The 27,387-nt window shown below is 46.7% G+C and overlaps 1 protein-coding gene across 3 annotated transcripts in view; it reads right to left on the bottom strand.

Moving 5' to 3' along the window:
* Positions 1-759: 759 nt before the first annotated feature.
* The window catches only part of LOC144138707 (protein-cysteine N-palmitoyltransferase Rasp-like), a 77,358-nt gene continuing 50,730 nt past the window's right edge, over positions 760-27,387 (bottom strand). For all 3 annotated transcript variants that reach the window (XM_077671111.1, XM_077671112.1, XM_077671113.1), the window contains 6 exons: positions 26,958-27,073; positions 23,870-24,076; positions 15,977-16,012; positions 11,934-12,135; positions 4,493-4,637; positions 760-1,160 (listed from right to left, as the gene is read on the bottom strand). In XM_077671111.1, the coding sequence (XP_077527237.1) occupies positions 1,042-1,160; positions 4,493-4,637; positions 11,934-12,135; positions 15,977-16,012; positions 23,870-24,076; positions 26,958-27,073 (825 nt within the window). In that variant the 3' untranslated portion in view covers positions 760-1,041. The remainder of the gene's footprint in view (positions 1,161-4,492; positions 4,638-11,933; positions 12,136-15,976; positions 16,013-23,869; positions 24,077-26,957; positions 27,074-27,387) is intronic.

Consider the following 27,387-nt stretch of genomic DNA (forward strand, 5'->3'; position numbering starts at 1 on the left):
ATTCACGTAGAGAAAACGTCAGGGCACGCGGTTCGTCAATTTCATACTCAAGTTCCAATCCAATTCAAAACAAGTCATTTATTCAGGATAAAATTTACGTGCTCAACTGTAATAGGCCGCTATAAATTATTCATAAGGACATAATAACATTTTCATCAGGGTATACTACTGGACAGAGATATCAATTGTCATTGCCTCTTTTGCACGTGTAACGATTTCTTTAAATACTCTTTCTTTCAATGAGCCATTACTGAATGTCACGAGCTTTCAAACACCCAAGCTAAACAGCCTTCGTGTATTGTTTACATCGTATGTAACTTACTGCCGATAAATGCCTTCTACTTTTCTTGTGTACCTACGTATTTGTTGCCTTCCTTTTTTGTGGTGTTCTCATCATTCATCCCGTCCTGACAAAGTCTCGAAAATGTTATTGCAGTATGAATAAATAAAAAACGGGAGCGTCATCCTCTTAACTGCTTCTAAAGCGTCTGTACATTTCGTTACTTATTTCGGAGCACAAGTTCACGGAAGTTGGTTTTAGAAAGTCAACAAAACTTGTGCATTTGACGATTTTGTTGCAAAATTGCAAGCGGACACTTAGCTGTATACCTTTCTCATTTTTTTTGTGGAATGCTTTATGTACAACCCACAGTACACCACGTTGTAAAGAATGTTGCCTATAAACTCTCATGCCCTTTTAGGAAAGCATTTGCCCATTTGTTCGGGATTCCGTTGAACGTGTCAGTAATTTTAAGGACGTAACCAATAGACACGTTTATTGTACATCGACAATTCATGAAATGGGTGATTTCAAACAGTTGTGCACCCATTGAGGATGAAAAAATTTGCTTGAGAATTTATTAAGAAACAGCAATGGCTAGTTAAGATAATCACTTAATCGAAGCGTCTTCCAGAATGTCATGTTATTCTTGCAGAGGAACGGCGACGACCTTGAGGCAAAAAAACAGGTGACGAAATCCGCACTTTTGTTTGAAAACGCGTTAGTACTTATTCCAATACGCCACACCAGACGACGTTTTGTTAGGAAGTAGCTTGTTTTTGTTTCCGTGCGTTGGATGCTTCCCAGTCCGCCACAATCTTGGAGACGTAGCAGCCACAGTACAGGACCACAAGTATAGGAATAAGTGGGAAGGGGAACCCTTGAAAGTAAACAAAAACAAAACAGCAGCTGCATGAATATGACCAGACATGAACTGCGCGAGGTAATCTCTGGTGATATATGAACGTAATTCCACATCACATGTATGACTCGAATAAAAATTCTTCGATAAAGAGTATGTATTTTTACTGAGGAGCCGACCAAGCGGTAAGGTAAGGGGGTACCTTTCTGTCGCTTGCGGAGTTTGGTTTGCTGAGCGGATCACAATCAACATAGTGCTTTAAATAAGAATCTCTGCATTTGCACCAAAACGTACTTACCGAAAAAGAGCATCTCATCACAACTAAACCGTTTCGTTGTTGCCTACAAGGTCTTACAGAATACGTTGCGGCCGTCTCTAAAATAACATGGCAAGTCTTAGCTTTTAAAATCGGCGCGAATGCATATATAAGAGCCTTTTTTGGATGTTTTTGCGTCACTCCGCCTTAAAGAATATCAGCAACGAAATTCCTTGAAGACCAAGAACACGTTTATTAAGAAGTGGGCTTTTAAAAAATCGACATTTTGCAAATGAAACATATTACAGGCAGTGGTTGTCCTCGGAGGAGTCTCTGTAATATAACAACCTTGATTTCTGTCTCTATGAAGTACTCACCCGGAAAAGTTGTTTCTGTAAATATATATTATACTTACACTTTAAAAACTTCTTAAGTGTCATTGCGTCATTGCAATAAGCAATGTGTAGCTTGCAGTTTTGCGGAGTGTTGCCACTCGGGAATTCAAATGATTCCGGAATAATTCCACTTTTTTGAGGTTGTCGGAATTGAAAGAGCAGGAAATGGTGACAAAGCTTGGAGGTATGTAATGGGCATGGAATTAGCCGCCATTCGGCCGGAATGGAATGCAAAATGCAATAGTGACTTCAGTACGGTGGTTGCAATATTGTTAGCATTCTCACGTGACGCTGAGCTACTGCCTCTAGCAACAGAAATCCTACAGCCAAGAAATTCCAGTACACGCACATGTAAGCGACGCACGCATGACGTGCCTGTGACTTGGCTACAGCAGAATAATGGTCCTGCAGAGTGATGGTACGCAAAGAACACAGCCAGATTGCACGTGACAGACTGTGCAACAAAATGGAACTGGCAAACAGCAACATAATAGCCGCTTCTCCTCGCGCCATGCTGTAAATATTCACTAAAGCATAAAGAATGTGCAAATATGATACCAGAAATATTTCCCCTCTATGCATTACACGCATGGCTGTTTTGGACGAGTTGTGTCGCCCAACTTCTACCACCCTTTAACTTCGGTGACAGGCGAACCGTTTTGCATATTTTTGTGGTTTTCAATGTGCATGAGAACGACAGCTTCACGTTTTCTCGCTGTGTTTCCCGATAATTCAGTACAGCATCGCCAGCCTAACTCCGTACGTCATCAACAAGTTTGTACGTTTAAGAGTTATCTAAACGGAATTGTTCTGCCCGTTCATTCCAGGACTGGAATGGGTCAAATTTTGTTATTGCGAGGAATTGAAAGGAATGGAATTGCGGCAATTTCCAACAATGAAATTGGAATGTATTGGGGATGCACATTCAGAACACTCGTGACTGAAATATTTTTATTCGTGAATAATTATTTCCCGGGTACCTTCTTTTGGAGGAACCCAGCTAAGGTACGTGTAATTTTTGAATGTTCGCATGATATAATCAACGACGTCCCGCACGCGCAGGTGGCCACCTGCGATCGCACAGGGGCTCTTTCACATCAGGACACGGCCACTGACAACATTGCAACTACTGTCGTCCCCTTTGGTACCGCCAGCGCACGTCACATGACACGACAGTCACAATTGAAGCGTATTTGTCTTCGGAAAAGTAAATCTCACATTCAGCACCAAATATAACTATAATAAATTACTAATTAATCCTATTTCAGCTACACTATTCACCCTATTTATACATCGCACTTCAAGGAAACACTTTAACCCGCCCCGGGGGCTCAGTGGCTAAGGCGTTGTGCTACTGAGCACGAAGACGCGGGTTTGATTCCCGGCCGCGGCGGCCGCATTTCTAATGGAGGCGAAAAGCACAAAAGCCCTTGTGCACGAGATTTCGCCGCACATTAAAGTTCCCCAGGGGATCAAAGTTATTCCAGAGTCCTCCACTATGGCACGCCTCATCGCCTGCGTTGTGTCAGCGCGTTAAACCCTACAATCAATCAAGGAAGCCCTTCAAGTTTAATAACCATAACTTTACGTTAACCTCTGTGCATACTTCAGATTCTAATTCCACTTAAATGCACTTACAAGTAATCGCATGTGTTCCGGTGAGTTAAAGGATATTCCGTGTTCTCGACGTCGTACGGCGTGAGCCTACTCTGCACCTCAGTTTGGGCAGACTGCCAAGCGGCAGTCTGCCCAAAATCTTTCCAAGAAACATGCGAAAGTGCGTAGGGACTGCCACGCTATTCCAGGCAACCTGGGCATGCCCTAGAATTTGGCTCGGATAAAACACCGATTCGCACATTAATCTTATCAGGACATGGTAGCCGTTACCATGAGCCCTTACCAGCTCATTTCATGAAAATCAACTGCGCCTAATGTAGAGATCCACGATGGGAATGTCGCTTCTGAAGCCCTAGACATCAGGCCCAACACGTGAACTCCGTCCTAACTTTTCACCCCCACCCCTCAACCCTCTTTTCTCAATTATACTTTCTACCACTACTACTACTACTACTACTTCACGAAAGGAGGTCATACGCGATAGCTACTGCTGGTTTTACTGTACTGCTGGTTTTCCTGCTCTCTGGCATTTTTTATGACTTCAACCAGTTTCAGGTAAAACCGTCGGCAGTGCAAAATGACCTATTGAGCCATTGAACCGGGGGAACCATTTCAGCAATTTTTGGCAACGTACAGCCATTGTCAAAATTTTCTAGGCCATGAATAAAGCGCACAGGCCGCAAAAAATTCAGTGTACAAGCTTACTTCTCGAGTGAGGCTAAAACGTTTTATACCTGAGAGCTAGAACAATCATCTTTCTTTCTTACTGTCATAAAATTTTGTCCCCGTGAAAGCGTATTAAGCGCTTTGAATTTCTTGTGGTGCTTATGTTTCTTGTGGCTTATGTTTAGCCCAGAAAACTTCCACACAGAGTGTAATCCTGTCGGCCACATTTCACGCTACAACTACAAGTGTGTACCCTTGCTGCGTGTATAAGCACACACTACGCATTTTACTGACTGTGAATTTTACCTGTGTCATTACTACTTTTAAACTTTTTGATGTCTTCCCTGACCCCTTATAGTGCAAATGATCGCTTCACTCCTGCTTATGCGAATTTATCAGAAATAGAATTAACATACCTAATAGGATCCTCTTGCTGAATATAATACAGATGTCGAACTCTGCTAGGTGGAACAGGCAGGCGAAAATTGTGAGGAGGTAGTGCGGCGCACCCAGCACAGACTGGGCAACTCTCATGCGACCCTCTGTGGTCAGATATCGGCCCTTGAAAAAAATAAACAAAAATATTCAGCACAGCATGCAAGCAATCACCGTCGGTTTGTCAAGTGTGAGTTGAATAACATCATCAGAAATGTTCATCAGAAATGTTGGGGACAACTAACTATATTCACCGTAAAAGCAATATTTACAAATAAGGGTTCGGTGAAAAAAAAAACATTTCATTCGGTGCCGTAATTCTGCTTTCCCCACATTCACAGCCTTTCTACCATTTGTCGACTGCTAGTTATGCGGTGGTTTTCCGTGCGCGCAATATATGTTATATTGTTCGGCTATTTTTGTTGATTTCTTTATATACAAAGCCACAAGTCTGATAAAAAATGATTACGTTTTCGTTGAATCCACAGGAGCGTTCTCGTCTGGCAGTCTTTGCGAGGTCGGCCGTTAATTTATTAAAGCGAAGCTTTCTGTGTAGATGTCCGAGAGTATGTCCGAGCAAAACGCATTGCAGAAAAGCCTACTTTATACAATGGATTACACAAAGGGTACATTATTCTTGCATTACATTACGTAACAACGAGATGTCTTTGCACACCTAACGAACCTCTCGTAATACGAAAAACGTACACATGGTTACCGATGATAATGATAATGATGATGATGATGATTATAAAATTCAATCGTTAATCAGGGTTCGATTTTGGCTTTCGGCATTCGTCGTGAAGGGCCGGAAATTGGCTTTGGATTTTGGCACTTTGGATTTTGGGCCTTGGGGGAGTGGACAGTTTATACGAATTGGTCAAATAACGCTTATGGCATTGTTTTTCTCGGTTATATCGATTGCCCGTTCACATTTCTACTGTGAGATGCGTCTTGCAGCTTCGCGTTTTAACGAACCGAAAGAACGTGGAGAATTTTAGCATTCTCTTATTCATACACAGTGCGAAAACGTGGTCTTCCAACCAGGTTCCTTCACTTCCCCCGCACGCGTGCTCCACTGACCATGGAATGGCCCATATGTATTCTTAAGCCAGTGGCGACACAGGGACTAGCCGACGCTGCCTTCGTTCGCGATGTACACATAAACGAGAGATTTTCGTCATCGTTGCAGGCGTACCTATGAACAGGGATCTCGCTGCGCACGTCACTGCGGGAGCTATCTGCATGGTTGCAGTTTTCAGGTGCTGAGACCGGCTCGGTAGCGTATAACTGAACGCCCAGTTTCATTCGCTTTCCGAATGAGCAGTGTGCAATCGCACTCAAAAAGAAACATGCTACTGTTCAGAAACTGGAGTAAATGTTCCGCTCTGTGGTCCTTCACATTTGATCCGCCGGTGTGGACAGTATTGACGAACCCAATTTCAAACGCTATTCAAAGCCATGTGGCCGGGAAATTCCAGCTAAGTCAAGAACTTCTTATATGGTTCCCCTTTCATACACTGCGCGTGGTACGGCAGCTACGCTGCGAATCATTACACGACTTCAGATACTTTGCCGTGAAAGCATCCCCAAGCGAGTGTAATGCTGTTCTATGTACCAGAGAAACGGATCCAAAGCTTGTATGCACCTCTTTTTGTTTCCGTTTTGCGTCTGTTAAAAACATTTTTTTTAAATTGTCCCAAAATGGGCTGCAAGGTATTGGTACAAGGTTGATGGGCTCTTTAGGAATTTTGTGAGAACAAACTCGAAGTGGAGACGACCATACCAGTGCATGTAAATGAGCGACAACAGGGAACCTGATAAGTTTTCACAACACTACTTTGGGATACCAGTAATTTAGCGCGAAAACGTCTAAATAATTTGGGATAACCTGGGACAGAAAACAAGAAAGCGTTTTTCAAAATGTTTTCAGAAAATGTATTGTTACGAGGAGGCGAGACAAATGACGCACACCCCGGGTAAAAGTTGTGCAACGAATTTACAACTCGGACGCGAGAGAGTACGCACAGCTGCGTCATCGTCAAAGGTTGGGACCACCGCGCTATCCTGCAATGTGCCCTTGTCGCCCTCTTGAGGCCGGAGTTATTTGGCAGGTGCGGTGAGGGTGCGAGATGAGGGGAGAATAAAAATTGATGTTAATGATGATGGTGGTGGTGTTGTGATGATGATGATAGTGGTATGATGATGATGATGGTGGTGGTGGTGGTGATGATGATGATGATGATGATACGGAGGAGGAGAGGAGTAGGAGGAGGAGGAGCAGGAGGAGGATGTGGTGGTAGTGGTGGGGGTGGCGTGATGATGATTATGAGGATGATAATGCGACACCTGAGAGCACACGACCGGGACCAGCGACGCTCACCGACGGAGAGGGAAACTTCTGAATCCCTTAGGACATGCGGCTGGGGGATGGGCGCGTCCATAGCTCACCGACGCCATTCAAGAGCCCAGTAGCGACCGCTTCAGGAGCCGAGCCAGGCTCGGTGGGTTGGGGTGGGGTCAAGTTGGTGGGCCGAAATGGGGATGTCCACCTGAACCTCCACCACAGATGCCCCGTGGTGACAGAACCAATGAGATTCACTGTTGCTAAGGTGATGAAATATTGTACCACAAGTAGGCCTTGAGAGGCTGCGCACGTCACAGAGATTCGTCTTTGTCGGAGATGGGGCCACGCGCGATCTCCTACGCGGCTCTCTTCGTCCTCTTCTCGCAAACATTGTTTGAAAAAATATCACGAGTGAAATACACTATTTTTGGTGCCTTTCAGAAGAAATAAAGCGCGTTGGGAGCAACGCAACATATCGATTCACTGCCAAGATCATTCAGCTATCACATCATATAAAGCACAAAATACAATTTTTGCCATGATGCTTGTTCGTGTGAACGCTAGATTCCACTAGAGTTTGGGTACATTCCTGGCACTTACTCTGCGCCCCAAGAGCCATCTACTGAGCTGCTTGAAACACTCCTTCCTTTCTCTTATGCAACTGCTAAAAACGCTTCACCGTTCTGCCTCAACAGCTTAGGGATAGATGGGTGAATCTAGCAACGAATGTCCCGGGCTCTACCCCTAATTTTTCTAGGCCCCGAGATTGTTTCATCGTAAAATATTTTCTTAGCTTAATTCTGCGCATTATTTTTGTAAATAAAAGTGCTGTTGTACAATGTAGGTCAGGTTAGTGATGGGGTGTGCCGTATACACACGTTTAATTGCTTTTTGCAACGCACTGGCACTGCTGGGCTTGAACCTAATTACAACGAAATATCGCTGTGTGAATGGGGGACTACGCAATGTCTTATGTCACAGACAGGCCAGTTATCTCCACTCTAATGCTGTCTCAAAACGTCAAAATTATTTTAGAAGAGTTCACTGATTTTCCGCCAAGATTTTTGGCATCCCATCTTCCCCAAGTTATTATTTTTCAAACAACTGTTGTTCCTAAGAGACTGAATGCGTTGTCGCCAACCAGTTGGGCTGCAGACGTTTGCGGACAATCCGCATAACATTCTCGCAAATCCTTCAACTCCAGCATGCTACTTATTCTACATATCGTACAGGACGTTGTTTCCACGTAAATGCAAGTTTGAATTGAACGTAACAATGCCAAAAGCGTGAAGCGTATTGGCATAAATTCTCATCACTCCAAGGAAACAAGTCGCACATTTCAGTCGTCTTTTGCGCCTACACGCCCCTCATATGGCTGCGTCTTCGTCAATTCCTGTATTTTCACAGAATGTTTTTTTTAAATCATCGCAGTGTTGTGGCCTACTTCCATAAAATTAACTAATGCTCACTTTTTCCCTACTATTTCTAAGAAGTCGGTATGTTTAGATTTAGCGCACTTGAGCGTGGCCTGCGAACATATTCCTTGCGCGTTTACTTTCTCCCGCTCCGTAATAATACTGCCCATTATTTCGCTAATCCTCCTATTTAACCCAAATTGCTTCTTTTTTCAGCCTCTTTCCCAAGAGGCGAAAAGGTACTTCTCGAAGTTTCCCATGCCGATCTCAGGCTCCTTTTGGGAAGTAAATGCTACGTGTTGGAAGAAAAGAGCTCTGGTATGTTGCTCGGGCTGCTTTCTATTTTTTCATTTTCTTTAGCGAGAGGGATGACCCCGCCGTGTCGAAATGTTAACTGCGAAGCATGCAGAACCACGTTGGCCCGCGCCCAATAGTTAAAAGCCAGCTCCGAAAACGGTATAAGCCAGTCGCGTAAAAAAAAACTACGCAATTCTGGAATTGCACATTGGGGCTTGGGGTGCGGCCTGATCCCGGTGACCATTGCCGGCAACGCACTCCCTCACCAGAGCAGGATTGGCCACCCTTGTGTAGTAACGGCCACAACCTCCCATGAATACGCGAATTAACCCTCGGCCCTCAGTCCCCAGCGGCTGCGAAGCAACTGACCACGGCGGCGGTCAGACCTGTGACGTAGCAGAGGGTACTAAGAATCCCTGGACCCGGACAGGCCGCCAATGGAATCTGAACCTGGCAACGTTTAACGCGCGAACCTTATCTAGCGAAGCGATTCTCGAGGTGTTGTTCGAGGAATTAGAGGGCATTAAATAAGATGTAATAGGGCTTAGCGAGGTTAGGGGGACGCGTGAAGCATTTACGGTGCTGAAAAATGGACACGTCCTATGTTACCGTGGTCTAGAGGACAGAAGAGAACTGGGAGTGGGATTTCTAGTCAATAAAAGCATAGCTGGCAACATAGACGAATACTATAGCATTAACTAAAGGGTCGCAGGTCTTGTAATTAGGCTCAATAAGAGGTACAAGCTCAAGGTGGTGCAGGGCTACGCGCCCACATCCAGCCACGACGACCAAGTAGTGGAACGCTTCTATGAAGATGTGGAATCGGCAATGGCTAAAGTAAAAACACAGTATACCGTAGTTATGGGGGACTTCAATGCTAAAGTAGGCAAGAATCAGGCAGCAGACAAGGCAGTTGGGAACTATGTTCTGGGCTGTAGAAATAGCAGGGGGGACCTACTAGTTGAGTTTGCAGAACGGAATAACCTACGCATAATGAATACCTTCTTCTGTAAACGGGAGAGTCGGAAGTGGACCTGGAGGAGCCCGAATGGGGAGCACAAAAATGAAGTAGACTTCATATTATGCGATCACCCTGGCGTTGTGCAGGATGTGGAAGTGCTCGGAAGGGTAAGGTGTAGTTACCACCGTATGGTAAGATCTCGAATTAGGCTAGATTTGAGGAGGGACCGCAACAAGCTAGTGCGAAAGAAGCCAATAAATGAGCTAACAGTAAGACGTAAAGTAGAAGAATTCAGGATCGCGCTGCAGAACCGATATTCCGCCCTTAACATGGAAGCCGAGCTTACGACACAGGAAGCCAGCGACAACCTTACACGCATTATCACGGAGTGTGCAGTAGAAGTCGGGGGCACTATAGCTAGACAGGATACTGGTAAACTTTCACAGGAGACGAAAGATCTAATCAGGAAACGGCAAACCATGAGAATCTCTACCGCAGCTGACAGAACAGAACTAGCCGAGCTCTCGAAGTTAATCAATAAGCGGAAGACAGCTGACATACGGAAGTATAATATGGAGAGGATCGAATACGTTGTAAAAAACGGAGGTAGCCTGAAAGCAGTGAAGAGACGTCTTGGCGTGGGGGAAAATCAGCTGTATGCACTTACGGATAAGCAAGGCAATGTCATCACAAATAGGGATAAAATAGTCACAGTGGCCGAGGAGTTCTATAGAGATATGTACAGTAGCCGGGACATACAGGATAATGCCGAACGAGACAGTAGTTCAGAGGAGATAGACATCCCACCAGTAACGACCGAAGAAGTAAGGAAGGCTTTGAAAGAAATGAAAGGGGGCAAGGCACCTGATGAGGATCAGATAACAGCAGACCTCTTGAAGGATGGCGGAGAAATTGTACTTGAAAAACTGGCAAACCTCTATACGCAATGCCTAATGACCGCAATGGTACCGGAATCTTGGAAGAACGCGAACATCATCCTAATCCATAAGAAAGGCGACATGATGGACTTAAAAAATTACAGGCCGATCAGCTTACTGTCAGTCGTCTACAAGGTATTTACCAAGGTAATCGCTAACCGAATCTCTGCAACCTTAGATTTCAGTCAACCTAAAGAACAAGCAGGGTTCCGTAAAGGTTATTCTACAATGGACCATATTCACACGATCAATCAGGTGATAGAGAAGTGCGCTGAGTATAATGAACCCCTATATTTAGCCTTCATAGATTATGAGAAAGCATTTGACTCGGTCGAAACCCTAGCAGTCATTCAGGCATTACGGAACCAGGGGGTAGATGAGCAATACGTAAGAATACTAGAGGATATCTACAATGGGTCTACAGCTACCATCATCCTCCATAGGGAGAGCAGTAAAATACCTATAAGGAAGGGTGTCAGACAAGGAGACGCAGTCTCTCCAATTTTATTCACAGCATGCTTACAACAAGTATTCAGAACGTTGGATTGGGAACAGGTGGGAGTAAGGGTTAATGGAGAATACCTCAGTAACCTCAGATTTGCTGATGACGTTGCGTTGCTAAGTAACTCGGGAGACGAATTGCAAAGCATGCTTTCCGCACTGGGCGAACAGAGTAGAACCGTGGGCCTGAAAATTAATATGCAGAAAACTAAAGTAATGATCAATAACCTCGGGACAGCACAGCAGTTTGAGATAGGTGGCGAGGCAGTGGAAGTGGTAAGCGAATATATCTACTTAGGCCAAGTTGTGACCCCAGATCCCAACCATGAGGCAGAGATAATTAGAAGAATCAGAATGGGGTGGGGTGCATATGGCAGACATTCCCAGATAATGAATAGCAGCCTACCATTGTCGCTGAAGAAGAAAGTGTATGGCAGCTGCATCTTACCGGTACTCCCCTACGGGGCAGAAACTTGGAGGCTCACTAAGAGGGTTCAACTTAAATTGAGAACGACTCAGCGGGCAATGGAGCGGAAAATGCTAGGTGTAACATTAAGGGACAAGAAGAGAGCGGAGTGGGTCAGGGAGCAAACTGATGTTAAAGACATATCAGTAGAAGTTAAGAAGAAGAAATGGACGTGGGCAGGGCATGTAATGTGAAGGCTAAATAATCGCTGGCCATTAAGGGTAACAGAGTGGATCCCAAGAGAAGGCAAGCGCTGCAGGGGGTGGCAGAAAGTTAGATGGGCAGATGAGATCAAGAAGTTTTCGGGGATAACTTGGTCACGGTTGGCACAGGACCGAGGTAATTGGAGAATACTGGGAGAGGCCTTTGCCCTGCAGTGGGCGTAGATAGGCTGGTGATGATGATGATGATGATGATGATGTTAAAAGCAACGATCTGTTTGCACGGCATGCCACAGGTTACTTACGGTACAGCTCCGTAATAATTACACAACTCACCTCGAAGTTTCGGACGGGCTGCCATTTCCTTGCTTCAGCCACAAATATTTCAAGAGCAATGCCCAGTGTGCTGAGCGATGCCCAGTAGGTGGCCAGCCTGTCCATACCGTGCCAGAACCAGGCAAAACCAAAGGACGCCGCCGTCCCCACAACCTTCCACGCGCTGCTCTTTCGCTCGCCAATGAGCGGCTCGTAGAAGTACCTGTGATGGGGAAAGGGAAATGGCAAAAATGAATTCATGTTTTTTTTTTCATTTTGCACTTGTATTATCCTAAGGCCCTTCCAGGCATTACACAAAGGGGGGGGGGGGATAACAAAATCACACGGTACACTGAAGCGTGAAGAAAAAATACGAGCGCTAAATATCTCTCTGGATTGAATTTAAACAAAATGGTACAATGGAGCAGGAAACTCCGTGTGCAAAATACGGTGCAGTTAAAAAAATAGCAGAACATCACATTAATAACCAAACCACACAAAGTTAGCCACAAAAATAGGATTACACAGGTTTTACCAATATACCGCAGGCACATACTACTATCTTTTTGTTACACTCACAAAAATGATTTTGTCCGTTCTGCGGCAAATTTTTCAGGTTTGGGATGGCAGCAGTATGTTTTGGGAGGGCATTCCAGTCACTGATTGCTGAAGGCAGAAAGGAAAGGCGGAGTAGGTCAGTACGGGAAAATTCCGTCTGCACTTTGTTGGGGTGGTCGACACGCAGAGATATGTGTTGTGCGGGTTTTATTCTTGAAACAGTAAAATGATTAGGGTTGTGATAAAGTTTATGATATGAAAGAATATAAGCCAGGAAATTTTGCGCCTTGTTTCCAAAAGTTGGAGACCGAGGTTACTTGTTATCAATCAAAAGAAAAATGGCTGTGCCAGTATCAGCTATACATCTACAGCCAACCAACCTGCACCATGTCTGCCACTTGCTTGATAAAGTAGGTTTACACGTTAACGACATTACTTTTTCGGTGTGTTTAGAAAACTCGCATCCCGTGGACAATACACCGTTAAATTATTTTATAACGTACGCATGTTTGTTTTTTTAATAACAATGTAATAAGTTGTCGACTAATATGCCATTACGATTGCTACTGCACTTTATTTTTGTCATATTTGTATTAGGTACACGTCTACGCCAAGCCACGCAGAACACCGTTCGTTGAAACCTACTGCATTCATGAAGGAATCGCTATGTACCCCTACAAACGCCGAAATCCAAATTCCCAGTTTCGCCTCCATCAGTGCTTTCACAGCTTGTACAGAAAATTTATGGGTTCAACGTAACTGTATAATTTTTTCACTTTGCGAGCAATATGTGGTAAATACAAACAATCGCTTACATTCAACAGTTTGCCAATATCACATCTTTGTTCCAAATGTTCCCCAATAGCGGCACGTGGTAAACGGCCTTCACTGCCTCTTTCAAACTCTTATTCGGCGATATTTTGTACTTTGGTTTCGCTGGTGCGCATTGCAAAAATAACAGACGAAGGCATTACAGAAACTGTAGAGTACTCAGGCAATCAAGATACCTTGAGGCTTGGGTAGTCCTTTTAAAACCGCACCTTTCGCACTAAAACTCCCCGTAATTTTTTTTTTCAGTTTTAGTCTTGAATTTGGCGTTTGTCCTAATCGCTCGTTATGTTGTACCTTGTTATTCTGCAGTCCAAGAAAGTTCGTTAATTACGAGGCCATTGTGTGTCAGTCAAACACTTTCTTACGCTCTTTACTGTTTCTTCCTTGTCCTGCACCAGCGAAAACATATTCTGGGACACCAAACCGAGCTCCTTATAAGAACAAGTACGTATTTTTTAGTGTAGTGTTCAAGTAGCTCACCACGATAATTTAATGTTGTTTCGAGGCGTGTACCGTGGTCCCGTTAACCCGCAGCGTGACTTCATTTCTCTTAGGGGCAGTTTTTGAGTAGCACAAACGAAATTTTTTGGCAGGTGAGTCCACTTACACGTTTTGAAGACGAAAGCCTAGCCATTATGAAACTCGTTAGCAATACGTTGCGCTGTCTTATCCTTCTTCGCTTTGGTTTCTTGTTTTGGTGAGAGCTATCTCCACAGGCAGACTGTCCGCCCTTCATGCGACAGCTTTCTCAGAATAACAATTCTTTTTGACTAGGGTTAACCTGTTCTACTTACATGCAGTCACGTTTAGCGGTCACGTGGCGCGTACATGGCTAACTTTTCTATACCCTCCGGCAGGGTGGAGAAAAGGGGTAACGCACTCAGCACCTATTCTGGACACGCGGTTTATTTCCGAACGAATTATAATGTGTTTTCTATTTACTCTTCGCAGTGGTGGCCACCTTCTGTACCGGGAAGCAACAACAACCACGGTTTTTCATAGAAGTTAAGGGTTTCGCGGTAAAACTCTTTTTTTTCCTACGATGGGTAAGGCGCGCAAAGCTCTTGGCCCACTGCGACAGAGTGTATGGGATAATGTAATGAAAGCATAGAACGAAGTTCCTTGCTGCAAACTACGTGCCTGACTGAATAAATACCAACATCTGGATAGAGGATCGAAAAAAACTACAAGGCTTCACTACCAATAGCCCTTCACGCCATATGTACTGCGATGCCACTTTCGGTACTTAAAACTAACCTTGTTCCTTCTATAGTTGTATTTTTGGCGCCATTGCTAATTTCATGAACGTAAACAGCACTGACAGTCCCCGGTAGGAGGTTTACACTTAAAACTTTACAATTTCAGGTTATATTAAAACAGGGTTTTGCATACCGTACCTACAGTTGTCAACTATGTTGCAAAGGGAAAAACAACCGATTTTTGAGGAGTATGTGCTCTCTATCGCAAAAGAAAAGGCACCATTAAAAACACCTCGAACCGAATCGCTGTGAACGCGACGGCTAGCTTTTCCCAATAGTGTTTTGTAGCCTAAAACATGTTTAGCAGTAATAAATCCCCCAAAATGTGTGTCTTGTATATCACTGCACGTGAGGTAACCTTGAGCACAGGTTTGAGGTTTATAACGCACGCGGAAGAAGTGGATTGAACGCGTGCTGCACAGCTTTATATTCTGGCATTACAATCGATTCGCAACAACAAATGCATCTATAGTGGAACTACACGGTTTCGCATGCCCGTTTCACGGGCTAGAACGACATCCAGGCGGTGGGATAAGGTTTACCTCCGATTTTGCAGCTTTTCCCTTGAACGGATAGCCATGTAAAAAGGTGGAAGTTTAAATATGTACGTTCGCCAGGTGGTCAAAAAGACTGCTAAGAATATTTACGATCCATATTGTAAGTACCCATAGACAGGGTTAGAAAAGCAACAGTTTCTCTGCCCCTAACAGAACTGCCGACTTTTCTGGACCGGTTTCATTTCCTGCTTTTTCGTGCAATTGCCAAATTAAGTTGCACTTACGGTGCCAGCGACTATTTCAGAAAGATAGACAACTGTAATTTCTCTCCTCTTTCAGCAACGTTTCCCATGTATACAGTGAATGCTGGCGAAGGAATCTTACGGCAAGACTTCAATCAGCGGAAATGTTGGGAAGCGACATAACTCGTCGGAAAGGTGTAGAGGCGCTTCTTTTCCAGAGTAGCAACGCGTGTGTACCCAACGGAAACTTGCCAATCCCTATGCGAGAAAGTTAGGCTGCGAAGTTGGCAGGCTAATTTATTTTGCACTGCCCACAAACACATAGGTCACCTCCTCTCCGAAAATTGTCATTTCGCAGGTTGATTTATGACGATCCTAAGGTGTTCATTGTACTATTCGGCTTCTTTGCTCATTGTTTCACCCATCAAATAAAAAAGAAGCCACAGCTTTCTTGCATATGTTGCTGTGTTTTAAACGAATATAAGCAGTGTCTTGCATGTTGTAAAATTAGGAGAAACGTTTCCTAAGTGATCTGCCTGCCATACATGCTCTTGTTAGCTTAAGATTTTTTATCCTATACCCTGCACCACAAGGTCTAGTTTTTATACTAAAAATATTGCTCCGAACAAATATTTAGGAAGATTTAGCTTAAATAGTTTAGTTAATGAAACACCTACCTTCGACTCCACAGGTGCATTCCATGGTCAAAGTATCTGAAACGACATATCACAGCATCCTGCGTTTTTGCATAGTTCTACCACATCAGCAGCCCACTAGTCATGAATAAAGTAAATATCTCTCAAACTAACATATAACCCCGCGAAGGTGGCAATACGGATTAACAATTTGTCACTTTCGGCCCTTTTTAAATCCTCATCGCGCGCAGCTTCGTGAACTGGTGCATATCTGCAAACATGAATACTTTTGAACTAGAAATCTTGCAATACTTTTCTCAGAGTTGAACACGTCCTCTCGTTATGAAATGAATTCCTTTTCCCTTAGCCTCTTAACAACATTACATATAGGGCGCACCACTTTTTTGCGTGCTGTTTAGACAACTATTCGTACTCAGTGTGCAGAAGCACGCCCGCGGCCTTACCTGAATCTATATTTACGTTCGTGCTTGTAGAGGACTTGGTCCGTGAAACGCCTGATACCTAGACCACGGCAGCAGAATTTACGTCCCTAGTGCTGGTGGCAGTCACTTCATCAGGCATGCACCAGGCAACCACAACTTCTCATATACGTTATGCATCTATTACATTTTTCGAATATCGTCAATCCATGGCCTCGAGAAGTCGCTTATTATGGGTGTCGACATTTGCCAGCACTATTTATTGCTGAAATGAAAGCGTCACATCGTCCACCGGAAATTTTGTCATTTTAAAGTTCAGCCTCCCTGCTCCATCTCTGTCTATATGCCGGACCATACTTTTTAGCATTCTGCCCTCTAAATTTCTGCCCATGCAAAACGCCACGAAAACTGCTCGACCACAGCTGTTTCACATCTGCCGTTCTTCCTTGGGAGTAATGGTGGCTCTCTTCTACCTAATATTACTTCGACTCGGTCGGAGATGACCCCAAAAGCCGTGCTGACACCATCACGCTTTCCTGCAGTGCCGTTAGTGGAGCCGTTTGTGTTCTCTGTACTGTGCATTTGCAGGTAACGCCGCACTTTTTAAGAGCAGAAAGATTTATTTTGCATAAGAGTGAGAGAGAGAGAGAGAGAGAAACTTTATTTGAGCCCCATGGGGCTAGTCTGGGTGGCGGGTGACCGGCGGTGGTAACCGGCCGGTGACCATTGCAGCTCGCTGAATGACCTTAGCCTGGACCTCACGGTCCGAGCTGCACAACGCCTTCGCCCAGTGCTCTCCGTCTGTGAAGGGGGGGAATGGGTTTTGGGGGCACTGCCACATGCAGTGGTCTTGGGTATCGAGGGACCCGCAGTCGGAGCACAAAGGGGTGGGGTACAAAGAAGGGTAGATAAGGTGAAGTCGATATCGGCAGGGGAGTACGTGTGTCTGGGTGAGTCGCCATAGGCGTTCCTCTTCGTTGGAGAAGGTCGGAGCGGCTGGGGGTAGTTGGCGGCGGGAGAGGCGGTAGTGCGAGGTTATGTCGTTGAAGGTAACAAGTCTGTCGCGGGCTGATAGGGCTCCGTGGAAGGGCTCAAGGCCAGGACCAGCTCGGACGGTGAGCTCTCGAGCGGCCCTGTGTGCTGCCTCGTTCCCCCCCACACCCGCATGGGCCGGAGTCCATACCAGCTCGACTGGGGTGGTGGGAGAATTTTGAAGAAGGATTTTGAGGGCCAAAGGCGAGATCATTCCTTTGGCGAACTTTTGAACGGCCGTTTTGGAATCGGAGATTACGATGGAGGGGGGCGGCCTGAGGGTAAAGGCTAGGGCTACTGCCGCCTCTTCCGCGGTCGCCGGGGAGTTAGTGTACAGAGTAAGGGAAGCAAGCGGAGGGGCGTCAGGGCCATTAATGACCGCTACCGCATAAGCTTCACGGCTCCTGTATCTCGCAGCGTCGACGTAGACGGTGGAGGGGGTGATTGGGTACCGCTTGGTTAACGTCCTCGCCCTGTGCTCCCTGCGCGCTCGATGAAACGTCGGGTGCATATTGCGCGGTATGGGTCTAACCGTTATTAGCTCATGAATGTGGCTGGGAAGGGGAATGGGCGCGTCGATAAAGAATGGGCTGTCAAGGCGCAGCCGTCGGAGAAGCATTCTGCCTGAGAGCATGGCTGTGAGACGAGTGAGCTGACTCAAGAGATGCGCCTCAATCAACTCTTCGGCGGTGTTAAAGACCCCAAGTGATTCAAGGCGGGCAGTGGATGTCCTCTGAGGTACCTGCAGCGCTGTTTTATAAATTTTCCTAATTAGACAATTAATTTTAGCTAATTCGGTGGGCGAAGGTAGCAAGTAGGGAAGAGAGTAAGTGATGCGACTAATAATGAAAGCCTGTATCAGCCGAAGGCGCTCTGCCTCTTTGAGCCCCTGATTTCGGGTAGCTATACGACGTATGAGATTGATAGTTTGATTCACCTGAGTAGTGAGGTGTGCTATGAACGTGGTGTTAGCACGGTTGCTCTGTATCTATAGGCCTAAGATTTTCAGGCATTGCACCTGGGGAACGGGCTGTTCGTGAACTCGGATTGTAATGTCCGGAGGAGAAGTGCCTCTGCTGGCACGTTTAGCAGGAAGGATTAGTAGCTCCGTTTTCTCCGGTGAGCATTCAAGTCCAATGCCACGAGCGTAGGCAGCGACGACATCTGCTCCCTGTTGAAGGGTATCCTCAATGTGCCCATCACTGCCCCCGGTCGTCCACAAGGTGATGTCGTCGGCATAAAGACTGTGATGAAGGGATGGTATGTTATTCAACTGCTGGGGGAGATTAATCATCGCTATATTGAATAACAGTGGTGACAGGACAGCGCCCTGCGGGGTACCTATTGAGGGTAGGTGTATTATGTCAGAGCGCAGGTCGTTGATCTGAAGGACTGCAGTGCGATCGGTGAGGAAATCGCGAATGTAATTGTAAGCACGAGCCCCCGGGGCTAGGGCTGTCAGGTTTTGCAGAATGGCTTTGTGGGAGACTCGGTCGAAAGCCTTTCGCAAATCGATGGCGAGTATCGCTGCAGAGTCTACACGAGACTGGGGAGTTATAATGTCGTGCTTTAGTTGGAGGTGAACGTCCTGAGTGGAGAGTCCGGCCCGAAAGCCGAACATGGTGTGGGGGAATTGTCCTGTGTGGGTGAGATGCTGAACCAAGCGTGCGTGAATGACATGTTCAAGGACTTTTCCTACACAAGAGGTGAGGGAGATGGGCCGGAGATGCGCGAGGTCGAGAGGCTTGCCGGGTTTAGGAATGAGCGAGACCTTTGGGTGCTTCCATTCGGGGGGGGGGGGATGGTACCGGCTTCCCAGTGATGGTTGTAATAGCGCGTTAAGATCTCGATGGATTGATCATCCAGGTTGCGAAGGAGCTTGTTGGTAACGCCGTCTTCCCCAGGTGCCGAGCCCGGGCGAATTTTTATTAATGCGGCGCGAACCTCCGAAACCGTGATTGCGCGGTCCATGTCTGAGTTTTCAGAGCCCCCGTAAACAGGGAGGGGCTCCTGAGTACCCTGTGCTAGGTATAGGTCCCGGAGTCTTGATAGAAGTTGCTCGTTAGTTCCGTCAAATTTGTGTATGATTGTAGTTAGACGATTTCGGCTAGTCGTTTTAGAGTGGGTTGGGTCGAGCATGTTCCTTAAAATAGCCCATGTACGACGCATGCCGAGGTTACCTCTCATGCTGTCGCAAAATTGCCCCCACTGAGCTCGGGCTAATTCGGCTGTGTAGGTCTCAATCGTTTTATCGAGGCGGGCTAGTTTTAGTCGTAGACGGCGATTGTGTTTTTGTCGGCGCCATCGCGTTTGGAGGCTTGTGTAAGCCTCCCATAGATGTTGCAAACGCGTGTCGACTGTTTCTGAAGGAATGTCTGGGTCCAAAGGGAGGTCATGAGTTTTCTTAATATCTATAAGGCTACTAAGCCAACTCTGGACCGACATATCATCGTCGGGTGGCTCCTGCCCCTGACAGGTCTCCCTGCATGCTGGCCAGTCGGTGATGTGGGTCTGCCATAACCGTGGGGCGAGTGATGTATCGAGTTGGAGAGTGGACTGAATAATAAAATGGTCACTGCCCAAAGTGTGAGGAGTGCAGTGCCATTTCAGTTCTTTGACTCGGTGCGAGAGCGTCAGGTCCGGGGAGGTATCGGTTTGGGCACTGTTACCAATCCGAGTGGGGACGGTGGGATCAGATTCGACTGCGAGCCTTCGCGCCTGCACCACCTCCCAGAGCAGCCTCCCTTTCTTGGTTGTACGCGTGTAACCCCAGGTTGTATGCGGGGCGTTAAAATCTCCAAGTATAATTAGAGGGTGGTGAGCAGCCGCTCGCTTGGTCAGCGTAAGTAAGTTGCTGAAGTTATGCGTGTGTGCTTTGGGGCTGCTATAGACATTGAGGACATATAGCCTAGAGGCAGTGCGCTTTGGCGGAGAGAGGACGACTAAATCATGCGGAATAGAGATACTGTCGAAGACGTGATGGTCCGCAGGAATGTTGCGCTGAACAAGCACCGCTGTGTACGGGTTGTTGGGAGTATGAAAGGATTGATAGCCTGTTAATTTAATGTGTTTACCAGGTTCTTGGATAGCGATGAGGGCGGGAGGAGTAGCTTCTGTCGAGATTAGTTGTTGAAGGTTGTGTCGCTTGCGGGTGAACCCTCGGCAATTCCACTGCCACACAACCACTGGGCTACGGCATTTAGACATCATCCTCGTCCGCGGGGGGGAGGGGGGTATTGTGAGCTACGGCCTGAGACCCAATAAAGTTGCGGAAATCGAGGCGCATCATCTCAATGGTAGACTGAAGGGCCGTCTGATTTTGTAGGAGGACGTTGTGGAGTTGTAGGTATTCCTCTCGGTGTCTGGCGATTGTTTGTTCCAGAATTTCTAGCTTTTCATCCCGCGTGGAAGCGCAGGGCGAGTCGCCGGTCGAGACAGCCTTGCGTTTGGGCGGGGGAGACGCGGCGGGGTCGGTGGTTTCAGGAGATTGCGAGGGGGGAGACAACTGTATATCCATTTGTATGGGCTCATTCTCAGGAGGAGACGTCGGAGAGGGTTGCTTTTTCGCGAGTTGAAGTTCGCGTTTAAGAGCCGCGTTCTCCTGCCTGAGAGTAGCTACCTCGGCACGAATGGCACGCAGCTCCTTAATAAGCTCTAAGTGAGGGTCGCTGTTGTGGGGGAGGAATGGAGGTTTCGACGGAGCGCTACTGGGCAACGAGCGTGTGCAGCTCACCTGGTGATGTTTCTTGGCAGCGTCTTGCTTCGTGGCGTTGTGTAGGCCAGCAGTCTTGGAGGGGAGCTTGTTCAGGAGAGGCGGAAAGTCCTCCTCCTTGGTGGCGGATGCTGCCTTGGAGTTGGCCGCCTGTGCGTACGTAAGCCGCTGCCGGCGATGTTGGTAGCGGCGAGGACACTCAGCTGAACCCGTCAGGTGGGGACCGTCGCACACAATGCACTTAGGAGTGCACTCGTGGTCGTCGGGTGCACTGGAGAGTCCACACTTGGGGCAGCGCTGGGCAATTTGCGTGCTCGGGCAAACGTCCTGTCGGTGTCCGGGCTGCCAACACGCCATGCAAGCCTCAGTTTTGCGTCGGAAGGGCTTGCAACGGTAAGTTGCAGCACGATATCGGACCCAAAAGGGCACTCGGGTTCCATTAAAGAGGATCTTGACAATATTGGAAGAGTTGAGTCGGCGGGCATCCAAAATTTGTAAGTCAGGATTGTAGCGGCAGACGCTATCGAGGATCTGCTCGGCCGTATCGGTCTCAGGAACATTGAAGATGACGCCAGTTGTGGTGTTAGCAGGGGCGGCGACGTGCGTAGAGGTGGCGTATTGCTTGCCCTGCACCGTAAGCGTGACGATCTTTTCGTAGTTGCGTGCGCGATCTTCAGACGGCGTGCTTACGATGATGAAGTTAGAAGTCGACTGAATGCGCACTTGGTCTTCGTCGTTGTGAGAGACTCCGGCCTGTCTCTGGATGGCATCGGCTAGAGCGGCTACCGACACCGTCGACAGAGCGAGACCCCCTCTGGGCCTGAGAATTATTTTGACGTCTTTTTCGGGCAGGGGTGATGCGGGTGGGTGGCGCTTGGGCGCGCGCCGGCCGCGCGTGGGTGGGGAGCTAGCAAGATGGGCACGTGCCTGCGAGGCGGCCCTTTGTTCGGCCTCCTTGAGAGCGAACTGCTTGTGGCGGATAGTGGCCCAAGTCGGGTCGGACATTTCAGATGGATCAATGTCCTCACCTTCTACTATTGTTTCCATGGGTGATTGGCCGGAGTGGCGGAGAGCTACGAGTTGCTGCATAGCCACGGCAGGAGAGATGAAACGACGATCCTCCGTCGATCTGTCAAGGCGAGTCGAGGGTCCGCCGCGCTAACCCTAGAACCAGGGCTAGCGCTGCCACCGCCTTGGCGTGGTTTTCCGAGGCGAGAAATTCGCATCCAGTGGTCCAAATGGTCGGTCGGTGGTGTCCGGTAGGTCCTTACACCTTGCCGATTCACAGGGTACCACTCAGAAACGCCAGGGAACTGATGAGCCACAAATTAAACATTGAAAAACGGAGCCGACGTGGAGCTTGTCTTCATCGCGTGGCCCCCTGGCGGGCTTCCTGCATAAGAGTGTCGGCAGTAGAATGCTGAGGCGATTCTACGAAGGGACGCACCCGAAACGAACCTCCGAAGGCATCACCCTTAGGGTATGTCTATCCACAAACATTACTTCTAAATGGTGTACGCCTCATCACTGAGCGCAGAACACCGACGTGCAAACAAAAAAAAGGAACTACTGATGCTGACGTCTGTCACATAAGTCCTCTTCATTTTACCTTTTTGTCTGCGTAGCCTGCTGAAACATAGGAGCAAAACTAGAGTCGTATGCCCTCCTGCAGTTGTCGTGAAGACTGAGTATTCAAATTAAGGCACAAAACTGCTATTTTCTGCAGCTAGCTTTACTCCGCTGAAACGCTATTGTACACTTCAGTAAATAATCGCGATGATGCGATATTCACCCAAAGCGCTTACTGGCCACATTCTCTGAGATTTTGATAGCCATACCTATTTTTTAATAAAAATGACCATCCGAGGAGCCGATAAGCATGCGGGTAATTTGTTTAGTTATTCGCTCTTAATCGCCAGTAATAAAACACTGATTAAATAAATTAGCTAAGAGAAAACTAAATGCTGCGTTCTCAACTGAGTAGAACGTAAAAAGTGTTGAATGTTTCCCTCGATTTGTGTTTTATCTAGCAAGGCTAGATGCATTGACAGGAATAAACATTTTTGTTCGATGCTCGGCGATTTCTTGCGGCCTCCCATAAGTGGTTCGTAGGCGGGCCTGAAGGGCCAAACAGGAGTTCGTAGCAAAGCGCGTTTTCACGCGTGGATTCCGTCGTTCATAACCGGTCCGGCAGTGGTCAGGAACACGCATGAAAGCTGCGCACCCGGTTTTGGGGGGGGGGGGGGGGGGGGGGGAAGGGGGATAAAACGTGCCACCCCTACCGACCGTGTTTTAGGGGCGAAGCACCTTAGGACCTCGCTTTGTCCAGGGCTTACTGTCCGTGTACACTGTCGCGCATGCGCGAGGAGCATTGGATTGGATTAGATTAGATGAGATTGAAATGAATTGGATTGGGTTGGATTAAATTGAATTGTATCGGACTAGATTGAATGGATTTGATTGGATTGGATTAGATGGATTGGATTTGGATTGGATTGTAATTGTATATACTGTACACACGCTTCGTCGTTTACATGCGCGAGTGGGCAATGCCAGAGGTGATTTACGGTAAGAACGGTCCCCAGTGCTTCGCCCACTCGTCATGATTCACTTCGTGGAGATGCGTGAATTTTGGAACCTGGCTGCCGCTGCCCTTTAACTCCCTCACCTCAGGACAAGCAGGTTATCGTACGCCTCGATCTTTGGGCTTGCAACGAGTACCACAAAACTCGGAAACCCTTTGCTACTCACCTCCAAAACTGAGAACACCGGTGTAGCCTGGCTATGCACTTGGCCGGCCGCGCTATCTCGATGCCTTCGACGCTGGCCAGTGACCAAGCGAAGCCGTAGCAAAACCGCAGGCGAAGGTAGAAGAAGAAGTTTAGCGCCAGGCCATAGCCCACGAGGCTTGTGAGGTCCAGGCTGTAGGCCATCCAGGGCCATCTTGACATGGCGGTACTGCGAAGGCAAGAGGAGGTAGTCGCGTCAGTTGCAAGAAGGAAGAGCGCCTCACCTGACGTGAGTGGCGTAAGCCAAAGAGGTTAGATCACTTTCGTTTCTTCGCAGCTTTGAAAATATTGTACGTGTTTAGCTCTGGTGCTCATGTTTTATAGATAAGTCATAATAATCGATCATGAGCTACACCTCATCTATATCGAAAGAGGAATGCATTTTGCTGACAACTTCTCGCTTCACAAAGCGCAAGGAAAGATTAATCCCTCAAATATTGAGAGGGTGAAATGCATTTTCTCAGCTACCACCACTCTACAGGTGAGGAACGAAGATGGAACCTTTGTGAAAATGTCTCAAGCGCACACTTGCAGAGTACACCTTCCAGCCTGCCAACATTCGCGTGCATGGGACATAAATGGCCTACAAATTGTTGCACTCGTAAATTGGAGGGCATTTACGGCAGGTATTCAACATCGCGGACTCCCGAAACCACATTTATCAACTGTCATTTTATAATATTAAAAGTTATAAAACACGCGTCTGCATGACCTAGAGCGCGCGCCACACCAGGCAAACATTTCTCTCAAGCCATTAACCAGAACATGCCTAACAGCAATACATCTGTTTGTTGCTCCCTCTTTGACATTTTCCTTGTTGCGGTGCTTCTACATTTTAGAACCACGAGTAGTCAAACAGGCCAACAGCACATCTTACTGAATTCCAGCATCATCAGGATACCCCTGACTTTGGCCGGACGGAATAACGTGGCTGAGGTTTTAGGAGGAAACATAAAGCAAGTTTGGGGCCTTATTGAAGAACATCATCGAGCGTAGCACTGTTTTACTTATTCATTGTGCACCTTGCATTGGTTTTTACTCTGGCAAATAAAAAAAAGCGCTTCGAAAAGCAGGGTCAAATAGATGCGAGATCGAAGAAAACACACTAAAAACAGACTTCAGCTTGTCACGAGCAGCGTGAAAACCAAAAAATTCCTCTAAAATGAAAAAAAAAGTCTTACGTCACATAAATAACTGCTGGGATGTAGATGATTATGAGAGGGTTGGGAGTGGAGGAGAAGGAAGGGCGTTACTTAGCGGGGGTGGCACAAGTCCATCGCGTTCCGACCACATTTGCAGCACAGCAAGTACACACGCTGTCAATTTTAAAGACAACAGTCTGCTTGGCTCCTCAAACGCGACAATTTTGGTGTGTCGGTCTGTCTGTTCCCCGATTCAGCCACCCGCGCATATTTGAAAAATTGCTGAGCGAGACGTTTATATCGGCAAAACAGCTCGGTCTAATAAATCTAGAAATACGTTTCATCTTTGTCAACATTGATCTGCAAACGGATAATACCAGGCGTATTTGAAGAGGAACGTCGTCAATAAATGACTGGTGTTTGCAGTGTTCTTTAAAGTAAAAATAGATGTGTGCTCGATTTTTCCGAAAGGAAACGCAACTAAAATCGTTGAAACAAATATTGTAACCGCAAAATTCAAACACGACTGGCGCCCCCGCCTTGTGTGCGTGGCTGGAGCGTCAACTCCGAAACAGTTCTAACAGAAGGCGCGCCAGAAGTGCGAACGCGACAAACTTTAACGCCGCAAACTTCCAATGGGGGTTCCAAGACAGGAAGGGAACAGCGTGACAGGTACGCGGATGCAGCGACGCTAGCAGATTCACGGGCAATTTTTTTGTTGTTGTTAGGAGTTGGGGCGGCTTTCTTATTTGTTGGTCTTGCTCGTGCCATACTTGTAAGACGGAAGGAGCTTCCTGTCTAACACCCCCCACTTCACGAACGAGGTGTTGTAAAGCAAATCGCTGCCTAAAATTTTTAGCTTTGGCGCTCTTTCTTTCCCACAGATAATTCAGCTTTTGCCTGCTGTTTACCACTATATAATAATTGCAGAACACTGCCAGCCAGAGCCGCTACATTTTTTTCCAAAATTTCTAGTCTCCTGAAAGCCCCTAATGTTCTTTTTCACTTTTGGCCTGAGCACCAACCCCAAATGATGCGCTCGCTTAGGTGGTCAGCAGCCGGGCACTCACAACCCTAGGTGAGAGTTCAACCAAAGGTATTCTGTAACCGTAATCACCAAGCCATCGTATTTTAAAATTTGATACATGCACCTTGTTTGTTATCACACTTCAAGGCAAAGACAAACAATTTTCGCGGATTCCACGTCCTCTAGTTCATTTAAAAACCAGCGTTTTATGTACTAAGGTGACCACCAGCAATTTAATAATAAATTAATGATAACAATTTCAATTTGGCGCTTAACTTTTTAAAGTGTGAAATCCCATGCCATGTAGTGTCCAAACGCGAAACTACCGTACGGATACAAAAAAACTTCGTCCGTTTCAATGAGTGATTAAAAACTGCGCAGAGGAATAGAAAAGAATGCATTTTATTTCGGTTTTAGCTGGAGACCAGTTTCTGAATACCTCTTTTCAACTCGCGTACAGTAAAAGTATGCTGCCGCAAAGCTTGCTGTCATGGCTGCCAGAATTTCTTTTGGCATCGTACGTAACGGTGGTATATCTAAACATTCTGCTTGCCAACGTTCTACGGCCCTATCAAGCAAACCGTTTCTGTTCATGGTGTTTAAGTTATGTACTCTTATTTTGAATGAAAAGCGTACACTCCACAAAAAATAGTTATCAGTCTATTTAGCTGTCAGTGCATTCACCTGTGTACCCCGATAGATAGTTCCACTTAAGAGAGTTGCTTTAAAAATACGGAAGGCTTCCATTTAAGTTAGACAGCCGCGCCTGAATGCTTAATTATTATCTACGTAAAACTTTGAAGACAAGGTGGCGAAAAGCACTACCCGAAAAATTGTTACAATGATTTGGCTGCGCTTTTCGACCACCTGTTCGGGCTCACCAGTACATGTAGTGGGTCATAGCTTCGACCAGAAAAAAATGCACTCCACTCCGCAGTAAATTCCACACGTTGGCCGCCATTTCTCTCAAGGTCCATCTTGGCTTCGGCTTGTCTGCCTGCATAAGCATTGACCCCGGCTCCTTAGCATTTGATATTGCCGTGCTATAGCGGTGTTGCTAAAGTAGTACCCTTCCCTCGAAAGTGAACGAATAGTTGCTCCGAAGCTGTGTTGAAGAACTGGTTACCCGAAAAGCTTAGACATTGAGCGAATCTCAAGGATCATCCACAGTGCATCCATATCGGCTAGAAATCTCTGTCCCTCTTACTAGCTAGCAAAGCCTCCTACTCTAATCAAAAGATGTGACGTACAGTCGCGATCAATTTGAAGGTAATCGCTCAAGTGGCGAAACAACCAGCATCAGCATCAGGG

The sequence above is a fragment of the Haemaphysalis longicornis genome, unplaced genomic scaffold, assembly GCF_048455015.1.
Source record: "Haemaphysalis longicornis isolate Haplotype H1 unplaced genomic scaffold, Haemaphysalis longicornis Haplotype H1 scaffold_5, whole genome shotgun sequence".
Lineage (NCBI taxonomy): Eukaryota > Metazoa > Arthropoda > Arachnida > Ixodida > Ixodidae > Haemaphysalis > Haemaphysalis longicornis.